Source organism: Malaclemys terrapin, chromosome 5 (assembly GCF_027887155.1).
Source record: "Malaclemys terrapin pileata isolate rMalTer1 chromosome 5, rMalTer1.hap1, whole genome shotgun sequence".
NCBI classification, from domain to species: domain Eukaryota; kingdom Metazoa; phylum Chordata; order Testudines; family Emydidae; genus Malaclemys; species Malaclemys terrapin.
The window spans coordinates 82265385-82283983 of NC_071509.1; the positions used below are offsets into that span (position 1 = coordinate 82265385).

General features: G+C 44.0%; 1 protein-coding gene across 2 annotated transcripts in view; it reads left to right on the forward strand.

Moving 5' to 3' along the window:
• The first annotated feature begins 8364 nt into the window (after positions 1-8364).
• PLRG1 (pleiotropic regulator 1) overlaps positions 8365-18599 on the forward strand; it is a 29525-nt gene continuing 19290 nt past the window's right edge. Inside the window, exons 1-3 of one of the 2 annotated variants that reach the window (XM_054029614.1) lie at positions 8365-8449; positions 14582-14688; positions 15832-15974. In XM_054029614.1, the coding sequence (XP_053885589.1) occupies positions 8441-8449; positions 14582-14688; positions 15832-15974 (259 nt within the window). In that variant the 5' untranslated portion in view covers positions 8365-8440. Of the gene's footprint in view, positions 8450-8505; positions 8611-14581; positions 14689-15831; positions 15975-18599 lie in introns of those variants that run through there. The other variant, XM_054029615.1, reaches the window with a different exon arrangement.

Here is an 18599-nt window from a genome sequence, read left to right on the forward strand (position 1 = left end):
AAGCTGCATGTCTCAGACTCTTTTTCTGTATATGTTCCATTATCAAAATTCCTGTAGACCCAGGAAATATGGGAGCAGTTTAACCTGACTTTGGGCTTAATTATTAAACATCCTGGACTAAAAGCAGGCCTGGCCTAAAGCAGGGGCTGCTCCATTGAATTTCGTCCCATGTCCATTGACACCCATATCACTGTTACCTTTTGTACCACTCACATTTCCTATTAATGTGTGTTGAAAGAATGCGCAGAAGCCAAAAACTAGCAATATTACTACAGTAGACTATTGTACTGATTTTACTTGATTGGGTACTACTAAAAGGCATCACCTAGAATCTATCCTAGGTACTTATATGGCCACCATTACCATAGTATTTGAACACTTTACAATCTTCAATGTATTTATTCTCACAACACCCCTCTGAGAAAGGGAAGTACTGTTATCTCCAATTTACAGATGGGGAACTGTGGTATAGAGAGGCTAAGGCTCATATTCTCAAAGGTATTTAGGCTCATATCTCCAATTTAAATTAATGGGAGTTAGGGGCATAAATACTTTTGAGGATCTGGGCCTAAGAAACTTGCTCAAAGCCACATACAAACCTGCGGTGAAGCAGGGAATGGAAACTGGGTTTCATGAGTCCAAGCCTAAGGTCCTAACCACCAGGCAATCCTTCCTCATAATTAAAGTTGCTAATAAATTTACAAGTTTTTAATTGTCTTCCACTTTGGTTCTTCTTTTGAAACTGATAATTACATTCTTAAATACTTGGTACTTATAATGTGCTTTTTATAAATATTAAATAAAATTTAATTCATTCCCACAGATCAAGAAACATGCAGTTTTGAGAACAAGATCCAGTCCTTCTGATCCTCTCCTGGATAGGGCATTGGTGTGAAAGCCACAGAAAACTTCCCCATGTGGCTTCATTGCTCTTCCTGGTTGAATTCAATCTTTGACCTATCCCACTCTAGTATGTTCAATTGGCCTGTCTGGCTTCCCTTGTACAGTTGTCAAAATATAGCATATCATGATATATTTGTTGTGTTTTTCTAGGGATTTACCAGGAAAGCACAACAAATTAACAATTTTTGACAATGTACATGATATTTTGTAGTTTCAAATTGCATACGCTACAGTACAATGAGGACCACACTATAGTTACTAGTAATACTCAAAAACCAACTTTTTCAGAGCCCCCAACAAGGAAAAGTTTGTTAACACTTTATTTTTCATGTCTCCCCCTCCTTATTCTTCATGACTTCAAAGGATAGAAACTTCTCCTGAATTACAGGTGTAATGGTATTGTCGCAAGTTTGCCATGCGATGACAAAATAGTAAACTCCATGGTGTATCAGGATCTCTACTTCCACTATGTCATATATGACACAAAAAGGATATTTACCATTAGAGTTTAAAAAATGAATGGATACTTCCTTCAGTAGCTGCAATAGTTGTTCTGTTGACTTGCCTGATCAATGGTACAATGCCCTTTAAACCAGCCCACGAAGTCAGACAAGTCAAGGGCATTGAATTAGTGACTCTCATATCAAAAATAAATCTGTCCTTGGCATAAGACTAGATGTGGGAGGCAACAGGACTTTCTTAGGCCACAGATAAGTCATAATATTTACAGAATTAAATTTGAAAAAAAGACCACTGTTGCTTAGCAACTGATTTAGAAATGTCTTTTTTAAACAAATAGTGTTGTAAGAATATATTGACTATGAAAACAATAGTGTGGGCAGATACTAATCTCTCATCCCCTCAAATTGTTGTTCTTACCAGTAGCAAATATTTCCAAAGTTCCAAAGGTTTCTTGTAAATGATACTCAAACTAAACATAATGTTGTCACCTTACCTTGGGAGCAAGCACGTTCTTAAGGATAAATTTGTGAGACACTCTTAACTGTTTACATCAGTCTTGCAAACAGCACTACAAAATGTGTGCAAATGATTATAACTGGCTCTAAATAATGATTAACAAACATTTCTCCTTTGATTAAAATTTCCAAAATTCCAGTTGTAAGTGGTTCGCAAAAAATAAAACAGATTCCTGCATATTATAGTCAAGACACTGGCCTATAATAATTACCGCGGAACTGATTTTTTTTTTTTTAATTAAGATCTGGGACCTAATTCATCCTTAGTATAAATTTGCCGGAACAAATGAAATTACCAGAGATGTGAACTTGGCCTTTGGTCTTTTAAAGCTACAGGGACAAGCTTTGACCTTTCGGAAATATGCACCTTTGTCACAATGTTTGCACTGTACTTCTTCATGGGTCATAAGAACATAAGAATGGCCCTACTGGGTCAGACCAAAGATCCATCTAGCCCAGTATCCTGTCTTCCAACAGTGGACAGTGCCAGGTGCCCTAGAGGGAATGAACAGAACAAGTAATCATCAAATGATCCATCCCCTGTCACTTATTCCCAGGTTCTGGCAAACAGAGGCTAGGGACACCATTTCTGCCCATACTGGCTAATAGCCATTGATGGACCTATCCTCCATGAATTTATCTAGTTCTTTTTTGAACCCTGTTATGGTCTTGGCCTTCACAACATCCTCTGGCAAGGAGTTCCAAAGGTTGACTGTGTGTTGTGTGAAGAAATACATTATTTTATTTGTTTTAAACCTGCTGCCAATTAATTTCATTTGGTGACCCCTAGTTCTCGTGTTATGAGAAGTAGTAAACACTTCCTTATCTATTTTCTCTATACCAGTCATGATTTTATAGACCTCTATCATTTCTCCCCTTAGCCGTCTCGTTTCCAAGCTGGAAAGTCCCAGTCTTATTAATCTCTCCTCATATGGAAGCCATTCCATACCCCTAAACATTTTTGTTGCCTTTTTCTGAACCTTTTCCAATTCCAATATATCTTTTTTGAGATGGGGCAACCACATCTGCACACAGTATTCAAGATGTGGGTGTACCATGGATTTATATAGAGGCAACATGATATTTTCTGTTCTATTATCTATCTCTTTCTTAATTATTCCCAGCATTCTGTTTGGTTTTTTGACTGCCGCTGCACATTCAGTGGATGTTTTCACAGAACTATCCACAATGACTCCAAGATCTCTTGCTTGAGTGGTAACAGCTAATTTAGACCCCATCATTTTATATGTTTAGTTGGTATTATGCTTTCCAATGTGCATTACTTTGCATTTATCAACACTAAATTTCATCGGCCATTTTGTTGCCCAGTCACTCAGTTTTTGAGAGACCCCTTTGTAGATCTTCACAGTCTGCCTGGGTCTTAACTATCTTTAGTAATTTTGTATCATCTGCAAATTTTGCCACCTGTTTACTCCCTTTTCCAGATCATTAACAAATATGTTGAATAGAACAGACCCCTGGGGGACACCACTATTTACCTTCCTCCATTCTGAAAACTGACCATTTATTTCTAGCCTTTGTTTCCTATCTTTTAACTAGTTACTAATCCATGAGAGCACCTTCCCTTTTATCCCGTGGCAGCTTACTTTGCGTAAGAGCCTTTGGTGAGGGACCTTGTCAAAGGCTTTCTGAAAATCTAAGTACACTATATCCACTGGATCCCCTTGGTCCACATGCTTGTTGACCCCCTCAAAGAATTCCTATAGATTGGTGAGGCATGATTTCTCTTTACTAAAACCATGTTGACTCTTCCTCAACAAATTATGTCCATCTATATGTCTGACAATATTATTCTTTATTATAGTTTCAACCAGTTTGCCCGGTACTGAAGTCAGGTTTACAGGCCTGTAATTGCCGGGATCACCTCTGGAGCCCTTTTTAAAAATTGGAGTCACATTAGCTATCCTCCAGTCATCTGGTACAGAAGCTGATTTAAATGATAGGTTACAGACTACAGTTAGTAGTTCTGCAATTTCACATTTGAGTTTCTTCAGAACTCTTGGATGAATACCATCTGGTCCTGGTGACTTATCGCTGTTTAATTTATCAATTTATTCCAAAACCTCCTCTAATGATACCTCAATCTGGGACAATTCCTCAGATCTGTCATCTAAAAAGAATGGCTCAAGTTTGGGAATCTCCCTCACATCCTCAGCTGTGAAGACTGATGCAAAGAATTTATTTCGTTTCTCTGCAATGGCCTTATCCTCCTTGAGTGTTCCTTTAGCACCTCAATCGTCCAGTGGCCCCACTGGTTGTTTAGCAGGCTTCCTGCTTCTGATGTACTTAAAAAAAAATTGCTATTACTTTTTGAGACTTTGGCTAAGTGTTCCTCAAATTCTTTTTTGGCCTTCCTAATTGTATTTTTACACTTAATTTGCCAGTGTTTATGATCCTTTCTATTTTCCTCACTAGGATTTAACTTCCACTTTTTAAAGGATGCCTTTTTGTCTCTCTCTGCTTCTTTTACTTTGTTGTTTAACCACGGTGACTCTTTTTTGGTTCTCTGACTATGTTTTTTAATTTGGGGTATACATTTAAGTTGAGCCTCTATTATGGTGTCTTTAAAAAGTTTCCACGCAGCTTGCAGAGATTTCACTTTTGGAACTGTACCCTTTAATTTCTGTTTAATTAACCGCCTCATTTTTGTGTGGTTCCCCTCTCTGAAATTAAATGCTACAGTGTTGGGCCTCTGTGGTGTTTTTCTTGCCACGGGGATATTAAATTTAATTATATTATGGTCACTATTACCAAGCAGTCCAGCTATATTCACCTCTTGGACCAGATCCTGTGCTCCATTTAGGACTAAATCAAGAATTGCCTCTCCTCTGATGCATTCCAGGACCAGCTGCTCCAAGAAGCAGTCATTGAATGTCTCAAGAAACTTTATCTCTGTATCCCGTCCTGAGATGACCTGTACCAGTTTATATGGGGATAACTGAAATCCCCCATTATTATTATTGAGTTTTTTTATTTTAATAGACTCTCTAATCTCTCTGAGCATTTCACAGTGACTATCACCATGCTGGTCAGGTAATGGGAGGGGGATGGATAGCTCAGTGGTTTAAGCAGTGGCCTGCTAAACCCAGGGTTGTGAGTTTAATCCTTGGGGGGAGGCATTTAGGGATCTGGGGCAAAAAATTGGTCCTACTAGTGAAGGTAGGGGACTGGACTCAATGACCTTTCAAGGTTCTTTCTAGCTCTATGAGATAGGTATATCTCCATGTATTGTTAATATATCCCTACTGCTATACTCTTATTATTAGAGCATGGAATTTCTATCCAGAGAGATTCTATGGTACAGTTTGATTCATTTACAATTTTTACTTCATTTGATTCTATGCTTTCTTTCACGTACAATGCCACTCCTGCACCAGCACGACCTGTTCTGTCCTTCCAATATATTTTGTACCCTGGTATTGATTATCCTTATTCCACCAAGTTTCTGTGATGCCTATTATATCAATATCCTCATTTAAATACAAGGCACTCTAGTTCACCCATTTTATTATTTAGACTTCTAGCATTGGTATATAAGTATTTTAAAAACATGTCTCCTTTTAGCTGTCTGCCATTATACAATGTAATTGAATGGGACTCTATTTTATTTGACTGTTTCTGATTAGACCCGGCCTGTATGTTATCATTTTCCATCCTCTCGTCCTCACTAGGAGATAGAGATTCTCTATTCCCTCCCCTAAGGGATGTCCGAACTGTGTGCTCCTCCACTCCTGTCAGCTTTCCCCCAGCCCTTAGTTTAAAAATTGCTCTACGACCTTTTTAATGTTAAGTGCCAGCAATCTGGTTCCATTTTGGTTTAGGTGGAGCCCATCCTTCCTGAATAGGCTCCTCCTTTTCCAAAAGTTTTCCCACTTCCTAATAAATCTAAACCCCTCCTCCCTACCCCATCATCTCATCCACACGTTGAGACTCTGCAGTTCTGCCTGTCTAACTGGCCCTGTACATGGAACTGGGAGCATCTCAGAGAATGCTACCATGGAGGTCCTGGACTTCAATCTCTTACCTAGCAGCCTAAATTTGGCCTCCAGGACCTCTTTCCTATCTTCCCTATGTCATTGGTACCTACATGTACCATGACCACCAGCTCCTCCCCAGCCCTACACATAAGTCTCGAGAGATCCGCAACCTTCGCACCAGGCAGGCAAGTCACCATGGGGTTCTCCCGGTCATCGCAAAGCCAGTTATCTGTTTCTAATGATCAAATTGTCCATTACTAATACCTGTCTCTTTCTAATAGATGGAGTTCCCTCCCCCGGAGAGGTATCCTCAGTGTGAGAGGATACCACAACATCATCTGGAAGAAGGGTCCCAATTATGGGATTGTTTCCCTCTGCTCGTTAGATGCTCTCCTCTCCTTCTCCTTCATCCTCCTCAACAGCACAGAGGCTGTCAGACCGGGGGTGGGACTGTTCTATGTTTGCTGGAAAGTCTCATCTATGTACCTCTCTGTCTTCCTCAGCTCCTCCAGTTCAGCCACTCTGGTCTCCAAAGCCCATACATGGTCAATAGATACATATTTTCCCTGGAGTGCCACCATGCAGAGGAACCTTCTTATAGCAGGAATTTCAATTCCTGAGGATTTTGGCAAATCAACTGAGACTGTAAATTCCTCAGAGTAGGGGGCTTGTCTTTTTATTTACTTGTAAAGTGTCAAGCATGACTATAGTGCTATATGAATGAATAATAATAGTAATACATGGACATTAACAGGACAATCTTTTCCCCCCATATATGGCCATAGCTGACATCTTTTGTGTGGTTTATACGAAGTCTTTGGGGAAAAACAAATACTCTATGAGTTCAAATAAAGGCTTCCTTTAAAAAAAAATATTTAGTGTTATTAGAACAAGGAGTCCGGTGGCATTTTAAAGACTAACAGATTTATTTGGGCATAAGCTTTTGTGGGTAAAAAACCTCACTTCTTCAGATGCATGGAGATGAGAAGTGAGGTTTTTACCCATGAAAGCTTATGCTCAAATAAATCTGTTAGTCTTTAAGGTGCCACTCCTTGTTGTTTTTGTGGATATAGACTAACACGGCTACTTCCTGATACTATATTCATTACACCTAATAACACTAAGTATCACATAACAATGCAGTTTTCCTTTGCAAATTTCTTATTGTGATCCTGGGATTAAAAACACTTCTCCCTTGTCCACATTACTCTGGCTTGTTTCATACATAAAGTTTAATATATTACAAATCCTATGAATTAGAAAAACCTCTCCTAAAATATTTCTCTGCATTCTACAATAAAATTAGAAAGTTGGATGAGGTTTTATAAAATCAAACCTAAATTCAGAAACCAATACTCCAGAGACATTTCTCATTTTGGAATTGTTAACATGCCTTTCAGCATTCTGATCTTTACTACAGCTGCTCAGTGAAATACCCTGTATCTTTTAGAAAGCTAACTGTTGCACTCTTCTGTTCAGTATCTGTAATTGCAGTTGCTATGTTCTGATGGTTAATTGCTCCATACAACAATTGTTTATACAAAAACATCTGTGCCGCCACATGGTTATATATATTTATCACGTAATCCCCGAAGACTGAGTGGAAATGACACAATGTAGCCTGGCTAAAACATGTTGCAGCAGCGACAGTTAAATTAAAGCTGCCTAAGAGTGTATCTTCTAAACAGCTTTTTTCAGTTGTTTATTACACTTTTTTTTACCATCTGGCTGAAATGTTCAGGCTAGTCTCTAAGTGTGGCAAGTGGAGCTGGAGTAGTAAGGGTCAAGCTTTGATCCATTATTAAATTAAAGCTGCTTCTCAACCTGTTTTGGAGTAGACTGTAAAAACCGTCAACACGTTTGCAAAGCATCGCTCCTCTCAAGATCTTCTAATACAGGCTCTGGGTGCGCATTTCAACTGGCTAGAGCTTCGTTACGTTCAAACGAGCCCTGTCCAGCCCGGCTAGCAGGGGAAGTTCGCTCGCCCGAGGGAGCGGGTCCAGTAGCTCTGGGGTGTGGAACGGCAGCGGGCTCTCCTGGAAGCTCTACCGTCCTATCCACAGGCTTCGCCGCCACTGCTCGCTCCGAAGTCCGCAGCGGGCTCGCCCCCAGCACGTGCGGCGAGCGCTGTGTCGCCGCAAGGGGCGCTGACAGTGATTGACAGGCCAGGTTCACCTGAAATCAGGGGCCCTAAACCACGCCCCCTAGCTGCGTGTGTGGCTTGTTGTGGGCTAAAAACACTTCATCCATTCGCAGCGCCCAATGCCCCTCGCCGTGTCCACCGCTCCAGGTGTAGCAGCGTCACAAACGGATCCTGACCCCCTGCTCCGGGCACCACGCGGGGGGGCGTAGGGGGGAAGGAATCGAATCCGCAGCTCCCCAAGCAACGCCCCGCCGGGCAAGAGCCCCGCCCCCTCAGCCCTACCATTTCTTGATCGATGGCGCATGCGCCTGTGTCAGCGCGTCACTTCCGGGTCAGCCGGGCAGGCGCCGGAAGTGTCTCCATAGCGGAACGGTCGGGGGGTGTGTGCGGTCAGTCTCTTGCTGGGCGCAGCGGGCACCATGGTGGAGGTGAGAGAGCGGCCTCCCCCCGCCCCGCCCCCGAACCCCCAGCCCCGGCTGAGGGGTTTGCCGCTGCCGAAGCGAGGAGCGCCCGGCCTGGAGAACCGGGCGGGGGATTCCGGCCTCCCACTGCCCCTGAGGCTGCGATTAGCCCCCTCGGCCCGTTTCCGGTATGCCCCGTGGTGGGGTTTGTGCCCCGGGGGGATGAGCTGAGCCGAGCCGCAGGCCCAGGCGTGGGGGCGGGGCTGGGGCCCGGCATCCCCCGTGGGACCGAACCCGCCCGCCACCAGCCTCGCGCAGCAGTGGCGGCCCCGGGTGAACCGGGCTCTGGGGCAGCTGCCGGTCGCCCATGTGGTGTGTACGGTAACGAGCGAGGGGGTGAGTGTGTTGAGTCCCGGTCGGGGGAGGGTTGTCCCTCTCCCCAGGGCAGCGTCTGCACGAAGCGAAGGTGCCTCGGAGGTCGCTGGCGAGTTTCAGCAGAAAACGTTCCCGTTCTCGAGGAAGGTGTCGCCGCCCCTGTCCCTTGGCAGCAGTGCGAGCACCCCCGTGCCGCCCTGTCAGCCTTAAACCCGACAACGACTCTGCTGGTCTCTCTGGTCGTTGGCCTCTGTTGACATTATCAGTGGGTTTGACAAGTAGTTAAGTACTTTACAAAAGCAAGTATCATTATCATCAAACATAGGAATTGCAGTACTGGATCAGACCAGCAGATTACCTAGTTAATCGTGTTGTAGAGTTATGTTTAGGCTTGTCAGAATTAGATTTTTGTTTTATCATTGACAGATAATCTCCATTTTCCTTTGTATTTCATTTCTATTTTTATTCATTTGCATTTTCACAGTCCCAGGAAATTGTGGGTGGAGAGTCGGACAATAATTATTTAATGACAAGTATCAGAGGGGTAGCCGTGTTAGTCTGAATCTGTAAAAAGCAACAGAGGATCCTGTGGCACCTTTGAGACTAACAGAAGTATTGGGAGCATAAGCTTTCGTGGGTAAGAACCTCACTTCTTCAGATGCAAGTAATGGAAATCTCCAGAGGCAGGTATAAATCAGTATGGAGATAACGAGGTTAGCTCAATCAGGGAGGGTGAAGTGCTCTGCTAGCAGTTGAGGTGTGAACACCAAGGGAGGAGACAGTGCTTCTGTAGTTGGATAGCCATTCACAGTCTTTGTTTAATCCTGATCTGATGGTGTCAAATTTGCAAATGAACTGGAGCTCAGCAGTTTCTCTTTGGAGTCTGGTCCTGAAGTTTTTTTGCTGTAAGATGGCTACCTTTACATCTGCTATTGTGTGGCCAGGTAGGTTGAAGTGTTCTTCTACAGGTTTTTGTATATTGCCATTCCTGATATCTAACTTGTGTCTATTTATCCTCTTGTGTAGTGACTGTCCAGTTTGGCCAATGTACATAGCAGAGGGGCATTGCTGGCATATGATGGCATATATAACATTGGTGGACGTGCAGGTGAATGAGCCGGTGATGTTGTAGCTGATCTGGTTAGGTCCTGTGATGGTGTTGCTGGTGTAGATATGTGGGCAGAGTTGGCATCGAGGTTTGTTGCATGGGTTGGTTCCTGAGTTAGAGTTGTTATGGTGCGGTGCGTGGTTGCTGGTGAGAATATGCTTAAGGTTGGCAGGTTGTCTGTGGGCGAGGACTGGCCTGCCTCCCAAGGTCTGTGAAAGTGAGGGATCATTGTCCAGGATGGGTTGTAGATCACTGATGATGCGTTGGAGCGGTTTAAGCTGAGGACTGTAGGTGATGGCCAGTGGAGTTCTGTTGGTTTCTCTTCTGGGCCTGTCTTGTAGCAGGAGTCTTCTGGGTACACGTCTGGCTCTGTTGATTTGTTTCTTTATTTCCTTCTGTGGGTATCGTAGTTTTGAGAATGCTTGGTGAAGATCTTGTAGGTGTTGGTCTCTGTCTGAGGGGTTGGAGCAGATGCGGTTGTACCTCCGTGCTTGGGTGTAGACGATGGATCGTGTGGTGTGACCAGGGTGGAAGCTGGAGGCATGAAGGTAGGCGTAGCGGTCGGTGGGTTTTCGGTATAGGGTGGTGGTAATGTGGCCATCGCTTATTTGTACGGTGGTGTCTAGGAAGTGGACCTCCCGTGTTGATTGGTCCAGGCTGAGGTTGATGGTGGGGTGGAAGCTGTTGAAATCATGGTGGAATTCTTCCAGGGTCTCCTTCCCATGGGTCCAGATGATGATGTCATCAATATAGCGTAGGTTGAGAAGTGGACGAGAGCCGAGGAAGCGTTGTTCCGGGCCAGCCATAAAAATGTTGGCATATTGTGGGGCCATGCGGGTGCCCATAGCGGTGCCACTGGTCTGGAGGTATATATTGTCACCAAATTTGAAATAATTGTGCGTGAGGATAAAGTCACAGAACTCAGCAATTAGTTGTGCTGTGTCATCATCAGGGATACTGTTCCTGACAGCTTGTATTCCATCTGTGTGTGGGATGTTTGTGTAGAGAGCCTCTACATCCATGGTGGCTAGGATGGTGTTTTCTGGGAGGTCACCAATGCATTGTAGTTTTCTCAGGAAATCTGTGGTGTCATGGAGATAGCTGGGAGTGCTGGTGGCGTAGGGTCTGAGTAGGGAGTCCACATATCCAGACAGTCCTTCAGTGAGAGTGCCAATGCCCGAGATGATGGGGCGTCCAGGATTTCCAGGTTTGTGGATCTTAGGTAGTAGATAGAATAACCCCGGTTGGGGCTCTAAGGGTATGTTGATTTGTTCCTGTGTTAGTGTAGGGAGTGTCCTGAGTAGATGGTGCAGTTTCTTAGTGTATTCCTCAGTGGGATCTGAGGAAAGTGGCCTGTAGAATTTGGTATTGGAGAGTTGTCTGGCAGCCCCCTTCTGGTAGTCAGACCTGTTCATGATGACAACAGCAGCTCCTTTATCAGCCTCTTTGATGATAATGTCAGGGTGGTTTCTGAGGCTGTGGATGGCATTGCGTTCTGCACGACTTAGGTTATGAGGCAAGCGATGTTGTTTTTCCACAATTTCTGCCTGTGCACGTCGGCGGAAGCATTCTATGTATAGGTCCAGACTGTCATTTCGACCCTCAGGAGGAGTCCATGTGGAGTTCTTCTTCCTGTGTTGTTGGTGGGAGGGTATCTGTGTATCAGTGCGCTGTTCAGTGTTATCTTGAAAGTATTCTTTGAGTCGGAGGCGGCGAAAGTAGGCTTCCAGATCACCGCAGAACTGTATCATGTTCGTGGGGGTGCTGGGGCAAAAGGAGAGTCCCCGAGATAGGACAGACTCTTCTGCTGGGTTGAGTGTGTAGCTGGATAAATTGACGATATTGCTGGGTGAGTTAGGTGCATGGTTTCATATTCTCACCAGCAACCACGCACCGCACCATAACAACTCTAACTCAGGAACCAACCCATGCAACAAACCTCGATGCCAACTCTGCCCACATATCTACACCAGCAACACCATCACAGGACCTAACCAGATCAGCTACAACATCACCGGCTCATTCACCTGCACGTCCACCAATGTTATATATGCCATCATATGCCAGCAATGCCCCTCTGCTATGTACATTGGCCAAACTGGACAGTCACTACACAAGAGGATAAATGGACACAAGTCAGATATCAGGAATGGCAATATACAAAAACCTGTAGGAGAACACTTCAACCTCCCATGCCACACAATAGCAGATGTAAAGGTAGCCATCTTACAGCAAAAAAACTTCAGGACCAGACTCCAAAGAGAAACTGCTGAGCTCCAGTTCATTTGCAAATTTGACACCATCAGATCAGGATTAAACAAAGACTGTGAATGGCTATCCAACTACAGAAGCAGTTTCTCCTCCCTTGGTGTTCACACCTCAACTGCTAGCAGAGCACCTCACCCTCCCTGATTGCACTAACCTCGTTATCTCCATACTGATTTATACCTGCCTCTGGAGATTTCCATTCTTGCATCTGAAGAAGTGAGGTTCTTACCCACGAAAGCTTATGCTCCCAATACTTCTGTTAGTCTCAAAGGTGCCACAGGACCCTCTGTTGCTATTTAATGACAGTAGATGTTGATACAAAAAATTAAAGGATGATAATAGTTAAAACACCAATTGTCAACATCACATGTCAAAATATAGGAATTAATGTCCTTAAATCACACTCTAATAAATTCTCAAGCAGCATTTTTCTTACTTTACCGATCTATAATATTTTTTGTCAGTATATTGTGCTTCTAAACTAAACGATCCTAGACTTTGCAATCTCTACGTGCTTTTAATCAATTCTGTCCATCCATCTCTGGGCTCCTACCTCTATTTTTTTTGAGGTTAGGGGATGAGAACTGAGCCCATTATTCAAGGTGAAGAGTACTGTCAGTCCCCATTTTACACGAGGGGCACATGAGAAAGATTGTAATTTGTCCCAAGCTAACCATCCGGTCAGCGGGTGAACTAGGAATAGTACTATAGTTTCCTGACTCTCGGTCCATGTTCCATAGTTACTCTAACATCTGTTTTAATTCTTGTTTCTGTTTTTAGTTTGGATTCAATTTCCAGCAGTAAAAGAAAGTAATACACCTCTACCCTGATATAATGAGGTCCAATATAACGCGAATTCGGATATAATGCTGTAAAGCAGTGCTCTGGGGGACGGGGCTGCTTTACCTCATTCTATCCAAATTCATGTTACCGCAAGCGGTTCCTCTGTGCCCGCCAGCTACTTGCTGCACCCCACCCCGCCAGCTCACCTCCGCTCCGCCTCCTCCAACAAGCACGCTGCAGCTCTGCTTCTCCTCCCTCCCAGGCTTGCTGTGCCAATCAGCTGTTTTGGTGCGGCAAGCCTGGGAGGGAGGAGAACCAGAGCTGTGGCACACTCATGGGCGGAGGAAGAACGGAGGTGAGCTGGGGTGGGGGGGCCCCAGAGAGGGCTGCTGCAAGTAACGGGGGGGGGGTCGCTGAGGAACTGCTCCCCACTCCAGCTCATCTCTGCCTCCTCCCCTGAGCGCGCTGCCAGCACTCTGCTTCTCCCCCCTCTTCCAGACTTGCCAGGCCAAACAGCTGATTGGCGCTGCAAGCCTGGAAGGGAGGGAGGGAGAAGTGGAGCAGTGGCAGTGAGCTCAGGGAGGAGGCAGAGGCAGAGTGGAGGTGAGCTGGGGCAGGGAGCGGTTCCTCTCCCTACCCCGATATAATGCGGTCTCACCTATAACACGGTGAGATTTTTTGGCTTTTTAGGACCGTGTTATATCGGGGTAGAGGTGTATATGCTTTAGTTGCCAGTTGTTTACATAGCACTTATAAAACACGTATTTCTAAAGTGTTTATGAAAGAGAGATATAGTGTAGAGCTCCCTGTGAGCTGAGGGGTGAAAACATGGCACTAAGCAAGTCACTCAGACATTGCTAATGTTTTTGAAACTTGATGCCTGTCTAAGTCTCATGGCCCTCTTCCTGGGTCTTCGGGAAAGAGAAAATGCTAATACAGTTGTGGTAGAAAAACTAACATTTGATATTAGAATTACCATTAAAGTTTCGTTAATCTGCCTATGAGTTCTTGTTGACAGCTCAATGGTGTTCTGGACCTTTTCTTTTAAAAACAAAACAATTTGATTAATTAAATGAAAACAAGTGCTACTGATTTTGAGCCCAGAATAACACTACTGTACAGTTTTCTGATCAGAGGCATACACAAAGGTGACATAATGTACATGGCACTTTATAAATCTTTTGCTTGTTTATTTAGGCAATAAAATCAAATTTATAGGGAGTCCTGCACTCTGACTCATTTGCTTTATTGGCAACTTATAAAAATGGAGCTGGCAAGCATGAGTGAAAAGCTTTTTTGTTTCTCTTCATTAAATTCACATGTGCCTATAGTTGGAAACACAGAATTTTGATCCAAGTTTTGGCCTGCTATTTTTGATCATCACAGTATCCCATGAAAGGGGGAAGTAGTTAAGTATTGATTTAAGTTTGGAGATGAGGGAGGTGAAACTCTCTCTCACATCAAATTATAGTTTTTAGCACTCAAGCACAACTGTGTACTTTAGTTTGCTAAAGTCCATTTCTTACATACAGAAGGCAAGAATCACTACTTTAATTTTCATTGCCATTTTCAGGTTTTTTATTAAATTATTGCCATGTGTATAATTAAATGTATCTTCTCTGCAGGAAGTGCAGAAACACTCTGTGCACACATTAGTGTTCAGATCCTTGAAGAGAACCCATGATATGTTTGTGGCTGATAATGCAAAGCCTATACCATTAGACGATGTAAGGTAAGAACAGCTATCATAAAATATTGGTATGTCTATTATTTATTATCATAAAATATTAGTTAACGTGAGGCAGGCACTCCTTTGCAACTGTTTCTAGCACTGGCTGAAACTCAGGATTTCCAGTTCACTTCAAATTTGGTTTCATTTAAAAATTTTTGAATTTGGTCCAATTCAGATTTCATTATAAACTGAAAATTCCTCTAAAAATTAGTTTTGGAAACACCTACATATGGTGTTTCTAAAACAAAATATGATTCTGGGGACAGGCAGCTGCTGTTTGAATTTGACATTTAGTTGTGCTGAAACTGACAAAAATGTCATTTTCTGTCAGCAGCTGCTGGGGCTCCCAGGGTCTGCAGCTCTGGGGCTGCTCACTGTGAACAGTGCTCTGGGGCCAGTGATCTCAGGGCTTCCAGACTCCTAGCCTGAGAGTCTGGAAGCCCTGGGATTCCTGGTCCCAGGGCTGTCTTCATGGTGGGGCTCCCCAGATCCACAGTGTGTGGAAGCCAGTACCAGGACCTCCAGGCTCCCAGCTCCATAGCAGGGAGCCTGGAAATCCTGGCTCAAGCTGAAGCTCCCAGGGCTTACAGGTTCCCTGCTGTGGAGCCAGGAGCCTATGTTCTGAGAGCCATCCTGGCTAGGTCTGGAGCTTATAGGGCTGTGCAGCTCTCAGCTCTGTGACAAGGACTTCGACAGCCTTTGGCATGGTGGGGCTGCCATGGAGTTGTGGACCCTGGAAGCCTGGGATCGCCGGCTCTGGGGCAGCCTGCATGGTGCAACTGCCATGGAGCTTCAGACCGTGGAAGCTCAGGGTCCCCAGCAGCTGCCAGGTGAGTTGGTGGGGAACCAGGCAGGTTTCCGTAAGAATCCTGCCTATGATTCTGCAAAAGGTAGTCGAATCTGGTTCTCTTCTGTAAGACATTTCAGACTTGACAAAGGAGTTTCATTGGAAAATTTCTGACTAGCTTTAATTGTCATACAAGTCTGATAGTGTATGTTCAGACTCTTGGACAAAACTGCTATCTGGTGATAGTGAAAGGAAAATATTAGCATAGCTAATATTTACAAATATTTTAAATATAAACATTTTAAAATGAATAATGTATTAGAAGATCAAGATTTAATATATATTTTCGTAAACAGCCACAAATTAAAGATGTCAATCAAGCTTCGCACAGATTATGGTTCTGTGCTGCACATGCCTATTCTGAAGGAAAATTTTAGAGAGAAGGATTCTCCAAATCCAGGGGATCTCTATGGACATAAACAGTATCCTGCAAATCAAGGTTAGTGTGCCATTATTTGTTAACTGAAATTAAATTTCAAGATCACTATGATATAGCCTAAGGGAAATATTTGTAAGGAAAACATCTATTTTTCATTGTCTTGTATTCTGGCATATGCCCATACAACGTAAACTGTTCGGAACAGGGAAGGTGTTTATCAGAACATATTATGTGGTACAATGTTATACAAATAATAAGGCTCAAAAACATAATGGTTATTTCATGTAGGTGGCAAAGAAGGAACAAGACATTGTGTTCTTCTAGTTTGCCACTAATGGTGGTGGTAAAGAATGTGTGAAGTGTTGGCTAAGAGTTATATAGAACTTTTTCAAATGTCTTTAAACATGTAGGTATTAAAAATACCCTATATTTAAGTATGAATTATTCACGGAAGGAGGAATCCCTTTTCCCTTTCAATTAAAACTCTTCTAGTGGCAAATGACATGTACCTTGAGATTTTTTAACTTCTGGTCAATCCCTTCTACTGTGATATGTTCATAGAATCCTAGAATATCAAGGTTGGAAGGGACCTCAGGAGGTCATCTAGTCCAACCCCCTGCTCAAAGCAGGACCAATCCCCAACTAAATCATCCCAGCCAGGGCTTTGTCAAGCCTGACCTTAAAAACCTCTAAGGAAGGAGATTCCACCACCTCCCTAGGTAACCCATTCCAGTGCTTCACCACCCTCCTAGTGAAAAAGTTTTTCCTAATATTCAACCTAAACCTCCCCCACTGCAACTTGAGACCATTACTCCTTGTTCTGTAATCTGGTACCACTGAGAACAGTCTAGATCCATCCTCTTTGGAACCCCCTTTCAGCTAGTTAAAAGCAGCTATCAAATCCCACCTCATTCTTCTCTTCTGCAGACTAAACAATCCCAGTTCCCCTCAGTCTCTTCTCATAAGTCATGTGCTCCAGCCCCCTAATCAATTTTGTTGCCCTCCGCTGGACTCTTTCCAATTTTTCCACATCCTTCTTGTAGTGTGGGGCCCAAAACTGGACACAGTACTCCAGATGAGGCCTCACCAATGTCGAATAGAGGGGAATGATCACGTCCCTCAATCTGCTGGCAATGCCCCTACTTATACAGCCCAAAATGCCATTAGCCTTCTTGGCAACAAGGGCACACTGTTGACTCGTATCTAGCTTCTTGTCCGCTGTAACCTCTAGGTCCTATTCTGCAGAACTGCTGCCTAGCCATTCGGTCCCTAGTCTGTAGCAGTGCATGGGATTCTTCCGTCCTAAGTGCAGGACTCTGCACTTGTCCTTGTTGAACCTCATCAGATTTCTTTTGGCCCAATCCTCTAATTTGTCTAGGTCCCTCTGTATCCTATCCCTACTCTCCAACGTATCTACCACTCCTCCCAGTTTAGTGTCACCTGAAAACTTGCTGAGGGTGCAGTCCACGCCATCCTCCAGATCATTAATGAAGATATTGAACAAAACCAGCCCCAGAACCGACCCTTGGGGCACTCCGCTTGATACCGGCTGCTAACTAGACATGGAGCCATTGATCACTACCCGTTGAGCCTGATGATCTAGCCAGCTTTCTATCCACCTTATAGTCCATCCATCCAGCCCATACTCCTTTAACTTGCTGTCAAGAATACTGTGGGAGACCATATCAGAAGCTTTGCTGAAGGAATAACACGTCCACTGCTTTCCCCTCATCCACAGAGCTAGTTATCTTGTTATAGAAGGCAATTAGGTTAGTCAGGCATGACTTGCCCTTGGTGAATCAATGCTGACTGTTCCTGATCACTTTCCTCTCCTCTAAGTGCTTCAGAATTGATTCCTTGAGGACCTGCTCCATGATTTTTTCCAGGGACTGAGGTGAGGCTGACTAGCTGTGTTCCCAGGATCCTCCTCCTTCCCCTTTTTAAAGGTGGGCACTACGTTAGCCTTTTTCCAGTCATCCGGGACCTCCCCCAATCACCACCAGTTTTCAAAGATAATAGCCAATGGCTCTGCAATCACATCCGCCAACTCCTTTAGCACCCTCTGATGCAGTGCATCCAGCACCATGGACTTGTGCTTGTCCAGCTTTTCTAAATAGTCCCAGACTACTTCTTTCTCCACAGAGGGCTGGTCACCTCCTCCCCAGGCAGTGCTGCCCAGTGCCATAGTCTGGGAGCTGACCTTGTTCGTGAATACAGTGGCAAAAAAAAGCATAGAGTACATTAGTTTTTTCCACATCCTCTGTCACTAGATTGCATCCCTCGTTCAGTAAGGGGCCCACACTTTCCTTGATCTTCTTCTTGTTGCTAACATACCTGAAGAAACCCTTCTTGTTGTTCTTAACATCTCTTGCTAGCTGCAACTCCAAGTGTGATTTGGCCTTCCTGATTTCACTCCTGCATGCCTGAGCAGTATTTTTATACTCCTCCCTGGTCATTTGTCCAATCTTCCACTTCTTGTAAGCTTCTTTTTTGTGTTTAAGATCAGCAAGGATTTCACTGTTAAGCCAAGCTGGTCGCCTGCCATATTTACCATTATTTCTACACATTGGGATGGTTTCCTCCTGCAGCCTCAATAAGGATTCTTTAAAATACAGCCAGCTCTCCTGGACTCCTTTTCCCCCTCATGTTATTCTCCCAGGGGATCCTGCCCATCAGTTCCCTGAG